Source organism: Ictalurus furcatus, chromosome 8, assembly GCF_023375685.1.
Source record: "Ictalurus furcatus strain D&B chromosome 8, Billie_1.0, whole genome shotgun sequence".
NCBI lineage: Eukaryota > Metazoa > Chordata > Actinopteri > Siluriformes > Ictaluridae > Ictalurus > Ictalurus furcatus.
In genome coordinates this window covers 15,856,867-15,865,301 of record NC_071262.1, presented here as the reverse complement: position 1 = coordinate 15,865,301, position 8,435 = coordinate 15,856,867, and the positions used below count along the sequence as shown (strand labels likewise).

General features: G+C 38.8%; 1 protein-coding gene across 5 annotated transcripts in view; it reads right to left on the bottom strand.

The window, feature by feature from the left end:
• Positions 1–8,435, bottom strand: part of fam13b (family with sequence similarity 13 member B) — a 47,320-nt gene that overhangs the window by 26,864 nt on the left and 12,021 nt on the right. For all 5 annotated transcript variants that reach the window (XM_053631040.1, XM_053631042.1, XM_053631044.1 and 2 more), the window contains 3 exons: positions 7,820–7,997; positions 7,504–7,645; positions 1,053–1,168 (listed from right to left, as the gene is read on the bottom strand). In XM_053631040.1, coding sequence (XP_053487015.1) covers positions 1,053–1,168; positions 7,504–7,645; positions 7,820–7,997 — 436 coding nt within the window. The remainder of the gene's footprint in view (positions 1–1,052; positions 1,169–7,503; positions 7,646–7,819; positions 7,998–8,435) is intronic.

Here is an 8,435-nt window from a genome sequence, read left to right as displayed (position 1 = left end):
TGCATTTTCACTAAAAAGATTTTCATTGAAGATTAAAGTATTCTTACAGTTTACTGTTTTGATTGTGCAGACATCTATTAAGTGAATGTTTACTCCTTTCAATTTGTTGACTGTCTTGTGCATACAAGAAACACAGCAGGCCCACACGCATTTTAACATGAAATAAGACACCTGGTTGCATGGATTCATAAAAAAAAAATTGAATTAAAAATGAAAGTTTTATTTCAAGAGAAACTCCACCTACTTTCAGGTGATGTTATATAAAATACAGTAACGCATTGTATGTTTTTGTACCTACTTCATAGTGAAAAACAATGTGTTAACCAGCCACTTGTGATGCATGTAATGTTTATTGATTTACAATGCAGGAAACAACCTTGCAAGCCAGAGAGTATGTGTTAAACAAGCTTGTCAGACCTGAGAACTGGATTCATGTTCTAATTTTAGTGGTAAAAATGCTGCTGCTTTATTGTGCCGGTATGAAAAAATGTCTGTAACCAGAACAACGGACTACTCTTTGTATCTACGCTTTGTATCTGATCATTTTTTACCCTCAACACTTTGACACTTTAATCAACTTGTGATATGATATGTTACACTATAGTACAATATGCTTTTTTCATATCAGCAGAAAAAAAATGTAGGCAGTCACTTTGTAAAAAAAAATTTTTTTTTTAAAAGCACTAAAACATGAACACAGCCTTGCACGCTTCTGTTTATCTCGGCAAGGTACGTTCATGCTGTCTGGACTAGATTAGGCTCTGGACCAGAATGATAGGAATAGACTGAGACATTCATTCCCATAATTACTCCCATTTCACCCAACTTGCTTATGGTTAAAATTTGTAATTGCTTTCACTGTCAGATATACAGAGAGAAAGCCAGACAGGACAGTCATTAAGTCAAGTTAATTAAACGAACTTTTTTCAAATAATAATAATAATAATAATAATAATAATAATAATAATAAACTATCCGTCCTGTAAAATCATCCTCAAAAAGCTAAAAATAAACTGAAATGGGTTAGAAGGCTCAAAATTAGATGCTCCTACCTAGAAGAAGGGGTGACACTGGGGTGTTTTGGGGAGAGTGAAGAAGGACCGTCCTCGGCATCTTGCAGGAGCTCCTCACACGCTTCTATCTTCTCGTCTTCCAGGAGCTCACTGATCTACAATATGAAGGGAAAAATTTCAGAACCATGTCCAAGCAGCTGTCATCTTACAAACATGTCAGGATTTTGAATCACATGGACGTCTTACAGACACGTCAATCTCTGACCCTCGTTTTATCATGCGTCTTTGTGTTGCAGTACATTTTGATCTCTTTCATTCAGCTGATGAAGTATCTGACATTATACTCACTCCCAAGGTAACGTTAGACCGTGCTTTGCTTAGTCAGTTATTACTTGTTAAATAGGAACTCTGTGTATAGATTTAGGCTAAATGTAGACACCATGACATCAGAGGTTTGTTGTTCACACTTCTGTAATAAAGTGAGCTTCTATCACAAACTTAAGTTGATGTGAATCAGTGCAGGACATGATATACTGCAGAGTTATATAACATCTAAAAACACAGTATTACTGATGAATGCTTCAAGCTGATGTAGGGCAATGACAAACTAACAAAAACAGCAGTCATTATGGTAACGTGAAAAGCCTTTGGCATACATGTAACCTAAAGCCCCATGGCCTACATGATCGCCTGCAGCACTGCTTTGAATCCCAAACGTCCTCTACATCTGCTGCAGTGTTACTGCCACATTGCCATAGCAACCACACCGGCAGCTTCTGATTGGCTGTGTGCGGTTGCTACTCATCATGTATGCAGATATGAGTCATATGCGGCAGGTGTAATGGCTGTGCTGCAGGATCTGGATCTACACACATCTCTACAGGCTTAGAGCTATTATCCCATTAATGTAATAATGATAGTGTTTAGCACATCCAGTCTTCACATAGTGCATAGAGATACCTCGTCTTACTACTCTCTTGCTCGATTCAGCCCAAAATAAAAAAAATTGTTGCTTTCTTGTCTGCCCATGCTGCACTGTTGTTTAACAAATTTGTCACTCTGCAATGTAATAATTAGACCATACACACTTTCCAACACACGTCCAGATGGTTACGACATAAATGCAAATGTACAGGCCATAAATGCAAATGCATGTTTACCAGGGCTGCCACTGTTCTGTTTAGGGGCTTTTACTGAAGTAGCAGGTACAGTAAGAAAGGAGCAGGCCAGTGAAAACTGTCTGGTTTAAACCTCGTTTAAACTGGTGCCACACCAGTGGCAAGCTGAGATGTACGTGGTGCAAGGCTGGAGAACACTGAAACTATTTAATTAACATTATCAAATGGTAAGACAGTGCACAATATTAATACAGACAAACCCTGAGGACGATTAGATTCAGAATGACCTCCTTTAGTCTAATCAGTTTACTTTGAAAGTGGCACACTTTAGAGAAACTGCCCTGGTGGCTGTTACTGAGAACTTTCATGCCATTATATCAGCCAAGCTATCACTGGTTCTGATGATTCTTGATTCTTCAGCTTCTTTTGACACAGTCGATCACAAGACTCTCCTGACCATCCTCAAGAGACTTGGAGTCAGTGGCATATAATCATGGTGGATTGTTCCTACCTGGACGGACATCAGGATGAATGAACGTCAACACTGGCTTTATGTAGACTCTTTATTGGAATCCAACAAGGCTCAGTGTTTAACCCTCTTTTATTTTCAGTAAGGTCATATCCTCACATACCACTGATATACAACTCGCTCTCTCATTTCCTCCACTCAGACACGCAAGTTTCAGCTTGCATCTTGACATGTCTGGTGGACATCTCACAAAACATGGTAGCTCATCAACTAAGACTAATTCCCTGGAAAACTCACTGATTATGACATCTAACAACAGACAAAAATTTGTAGTTCTGGCCAACCAGCTATTATTCTCTGCTCATGCTGCCAATCTGATTTGGTCGTGCCGGTTTCTGTTTTACAACAAAAGGACAATCCGGCCTTTTCTCCCCATAATGGTCACTTTTGCAGTCCCTTGTCTTTCTGAGTTTGGATTACTACCACTTGCTCCTGGCAGGTCTTCCCCTGTGTGCCATCCAACCATTTGTGCCATTTCAACCTCCCCAAGTTACACCACATCACTCCATTGCAGCTTTACATCCACTGGCTCCCTGTAGCTGCCAACATCAGACTTAAAACAATGATGCTTGCCTACAAAGAAAAAATGGGCCAGATTGCACCTTCCTGAAGTCACTTATTATGTTCCATTTGAGCTACAATCATGGCTTGACTTGACTCACCATCCCTCAAGATTCAAGGAAGGTTGGTTCCTTGTAGGAAGCGAAAATCCTGTAAAGAGCAGTTTGTGCAGCGAAGCTAACACAAGTTACAAATGTGACTGTCGTTCACTGTGTACACCATCACAAGAACACTGGATAACCACCAGGGGTCCTTGTCATTCGGAACCATCACCAACCCAACAGGCCCTCTGCGAGTGGGTTCCAGGTCTGGGCATGGTGCGCACTCAGGTGTTAAGCACCACCCCGTTGTTTAGAAATGGGGGTGAAATGGGGGTTTTCCCCTCAAATCTTAATCTAGTATAAAAAGAAAAAGTCTTGAGTGTGTTTTGTATAAAAATTAAAGGCCCACTTAGCTAATACTGAGTTGTACGTCACATTGATGGAGGTTTCAGCCTAGATAAACACTTTACAGAGACATTTAGAAAAGTGTCAGGGAATGATACAGTGCCTGTAACATCCAGCACTCCTGAGGGGAGAACAGTGCTTTTTGCCAGAATCCTGAAGGAAAGCATTCAACATCATTTTGTTAAACAAAAAGCAGTACTATAATAGTTGACAATACAAGTCTCCCAAATACTCAATCCTGACCATGTGGCAAACAGTAAAAGCTATTACAAAACAAAAATGAGATACCCTGAAACCTTAATTTTTTCAGGCAATCTAATAGCTGGTTTTATTTTGTGAATCAATATCACAGAGAGACACAGAACAAACATGCGGTAAAACAACGTCAGTAGTAAGAAAATACCTTGACAACAAAAGCACAACACAAATAGACTTAACACGCATCTAATTACAGTAGCTAGAGTAACTTCATTTGGCTGGGTCTTTTAAATCCAATAAGTTAATCATTAAAAGACTGTAAATAGGTTTCGTTCTCATTGCAACAGACTTCATAGGGTCACAATTCTCTGTTTTCTGTCTTGCTGCTTGGCAACAGTAAGCACACAGCAGTCTTTGATATCAGAACGGGGGTAGAGGATGATGACGTGCTGAAGTTTTTGATTATTTTGGTCCAATGCGCATTAAATGATTCAACCATTTTCTGAGATCATTTAGCTTATTTTATTTTTATTTTGTTAAATTAATAAAAAATTTTTTTTTTAAAAACCCTCACCAGGCAATCTGTGACTGTTGCCATACTAAATGATGTCCCTAACTAAAAGAATTTATTCTTAACAAGTTTATCTTTGAGAGGCTGTTTTTGGTTATATGTGATATAGAACAGCTCTAAATCGAACACAATCAATCATCTAAATTTAGGATTTGTTCCTAAATTCCCTGTAACTGGGTGTTGTTTCTTGCAAGCAGCTGAAATTATGCCGAGAATGCACTTTTGTTTCGCCCCAAGAGGCTTTGTTAATATGCGGAATATTGTGATTACACAACATATGCCTAATTAGCAGTTGCAATGATTAATTAAGAGCTATTAAGTGTACACGTGCAAACAGGCACACGTTAAAGGTGTGTAATGTCACTCGCTGAGGAATAGATAAGCACACACTGCTGTCTGTGCACATAGGTGGAACGACAAATTAGCTCTCTGTGTGTTGGCACAGTTGGTTTACCCACACAAGACAAGTGGGAAGCTTTAAGAATGTGAGGGACAAAAAGACGTGGCCTTTGGCAGGAAGAGAAAAACACTGTGTAGGAATATTGGAGCATGGATGGTTATCCTTAGAAACACCCAAAACATCTGTCCAAGTCCAGACATGAGATTAGTGCCTCAAAGAGGACGAGTCACAACAGAGAGATTCCTCCATCATTATGAGAAGAACCTTTGGAACTTGAAAGCCTTTTTTCAATAGAGTGATATCTGAATGTTTTAATCAAGTAAATGCTTTTAAACCGTCAAATACATGCTAGGCAACATCCAAAGCAGCAAAAGATTCAATCACCTGCTTGGTCTTATTTACACAACAAACTAAACACAGATCCGCCCTGAACCACCCTCTATACTAGTGTCCTAAAATAGGTTTGCACTAAAGTAGTGATAGCTCAATCAATTAGTTATCAAGATAAGTTATCAACTGTTTTGTTATCTCAAAAGAGAACTAGGGCTGAACTGGTGAGACTGTTCTTTCTTCTTCTCCATATTCTGCCCCTTCTTGACCACAGATAGTACATGATGTAGGAGGCCATAACCTGCTATAGCTTCTACTGTTTCAGGCCAAGGCCATTCATTCATGCAAGCAATAATACCACAGACTTGACTTACGATGCTCATAAAAGCCTTTTCAAAATGAATTTTCATAACAACTGTGGTAACTAGGCAAAAGGAAAGGGTAAAACTAAATCCTACAAATGGGGATGGATGTGTCTAAACAGAAAGAGAGAGAGCCCAGTGATTCATGTCCATTTTAATTTTCATTTGAAAACTGATGCAACTCTGGAATCAAGCCAGAAGACGCAACTCACGTATGTCTACACGTCTTCTCTTTGCTTCTCTCTGACAGTAACAGAGTGTTAGGATAAGCCTTCCCAGTATGGTGCACAGAAGCGAGCCTATGGCCTTGAAGCATGCACGAGGAGAAATCCCAGCTCATAAATTCATTCAGGCTTTGTACTCCTCACGTGTACAGCAGTGAGACTGTAGACCTGTACACTACCCGTCAAAAGTTTGGAGACACTTGACTGAAATGTTTCTCATGATCTTAAAAATCTTTTGATCTGAAGGTGTATGATTAAATGTTTGAAATCGGTGTTGTAGACAAAAATATAATTGTGCCAACACATTCATTTCTTTCATTAGAAAACTAACATTTTATTTACAAAAATTATTATTATTATTATTATTATTTTTTAAATGCAAGACTTGGAGCAAAATATTCCGAAAAGCAGCCACTGTCCAGTGTAGGTAGGAACTCCTTTAATACTGTTTAAAAAGCATCTCAGAGGAATACCTCAAGAAATCGGTTGAGAAAATGCCAAGAATACACTCTGGAAATTCTAGGCAAAAAGGTGTCTACTTTGAAGATGCTAAAATACTCAATTATTTTTTATTTATTTTGGATTTTTTTTATCACAACATAATTCCCATAATTCCATTTGTGTTACTCAAAAGTTTTGATGACTTTATTATTATTCTAAAATGTGGAGAAAATAATAAAAAAAATAAAGGAGGAGTGTTTCTAAACTTTTGACTGGTAGTATATGTCTAGACCAGGTTCCCAGAGTGTCACGGGCTGTTTGCATGGGCATGGCTTAGGCCAATTCACTCAAATTAGGGTTCTTTTATGAAAACAAGACAGCTTTGCATGTTTTGGTTTCATTGTCCCATAAGGTAATTGTCAGACTATAACAAGTATCATTCAACATGTGAAAGATTGTGCGGCTTGCAGGATTTAGGTATTTGATAGACACATCTTTGGTTTCCTTTCCTAAGGCAGCAAGAAGTGAAACATAAGTTTAGAGACACTGTAACATTGTGCCATTGTACTATCATACCATGAGCTTAACGTAACAACAAACTTTGAAACCATTTAAACAAACACCAACCACCAAGCCCATAACCACGCCTTTTCAGCCACAGTGGTGCTCTTGTAAAAATCTGCTTTGAAATAAGCACATCAATCTAATACTCTTAAGCCCTATCTGGATGAGATTGTTGTCTCTGGATGAAGTCTGTATTACAACTTTTACATGTTTCCTCTTTGATAAATCTCTCGTGTCAGGACAGTAATTAATTTAACGTGGGACAAGCAAGTTTCTCTGGGGTTAATACTCCTAAAAGCCTGGATGCACCTGGCCATATACAGTTTTATATGCATTAGAGATCTGAATATAAACAACATTTTTGATCGTTCCCAATGATATTTTTGTATATTTGCAGCGTCTAAAATGAGATGATTATGGTTCTGACAGTGATACAGCTGCTCATTCTTTTATTTCTAGAAAACGAAAATTACATGATATTATCGAATAAGTATTATCGTCATTAATCAGATTGGGGGATTTGTGTGTCTCCGATTTCTCTTTCCCAAACAGTAACAAAATAAAAATAATGCCACTTCCATGAGTTCAACTAAAGATGAATGATTAAGAGAACGTCATTACAATACATCCTAATGCACAATCTCGGTGTGAATAAAGATAAGAAGGTTGTACTGCCGTAGACAAAGTCAGACTGTGAATAGAAATTGATTTGTTGACATGATGAAATAGTGACCACGTACGTGTACCTGTTCGTTAATGGAGCTATAGTCGTTAGAAGTGGAAAGATCATCCTCGGTGTCAAAGAAGTCCTCCCAGTTCTCAAGCAGCTCAGCCAGAATGCGGCTCACTGACTCCTGCTCCCTCAGCTCCTCCACGTCTGTATCTAAGCTGCAAAGCACAAAACACACGTGAAGCGTTCAGAACTCGGTGAACACAAAAGTTATATCGAGTGAAAATAGCAAGACAACAATGAACAAATTCCAATGAGCCCTGAAGGTAAGCGGGTATTTTTTGATGCAAAATCATTATCGCTATTACTATCACGACCGTGTAGTGTCTTACTGAAAGATGTCGGGACCAAAGACAGCAGCGAGGGCGCTGATGCTCCAGCTCTCCTCCTGAAGAGAAGCCACGTTAGAGAGGAAGCGGCACAGAAAACGCAGCAAGCTGTAGTTCACCTGGGGAAGCTGTTGCAAGACGTATTTCATGTTTCTCGCCAACTCATCCTCGCCGCTGTATTCTACAATGGGTGAAAACATAGTCGGTTGATTGAGGATGAAGTATGAAACCACATCAAACAGATCTGAGATGTCAAATATGTTCGAGGTAAACAAGACTGCAGACGTGAGAATATGAAGGAAAGGGTGTTACTGTTGCATGCAAGATTGGCATGCAGATAGATACAGTAGCAAACACACAGAGATAGAATGAGAAAATATTCAAAGGCTGTTATTCATCAAAGCTGATTTTTCACATTTGGAACGAAGACCACATGATTGTGTGGAAGGTGTAACGGATGAAGTTTGGGTGGTGCCAGCCATGTTTACATTTGACAAAATACCTTTATATTGTTTGTTTACTGTCCCCTTTTTGGTAATTTATTTTTGTACTTGTAGTCAAATGTGACTAAGAATGACAAAGACAACCACGGCATTCTTAAAGCACATGCTTCGTTGAA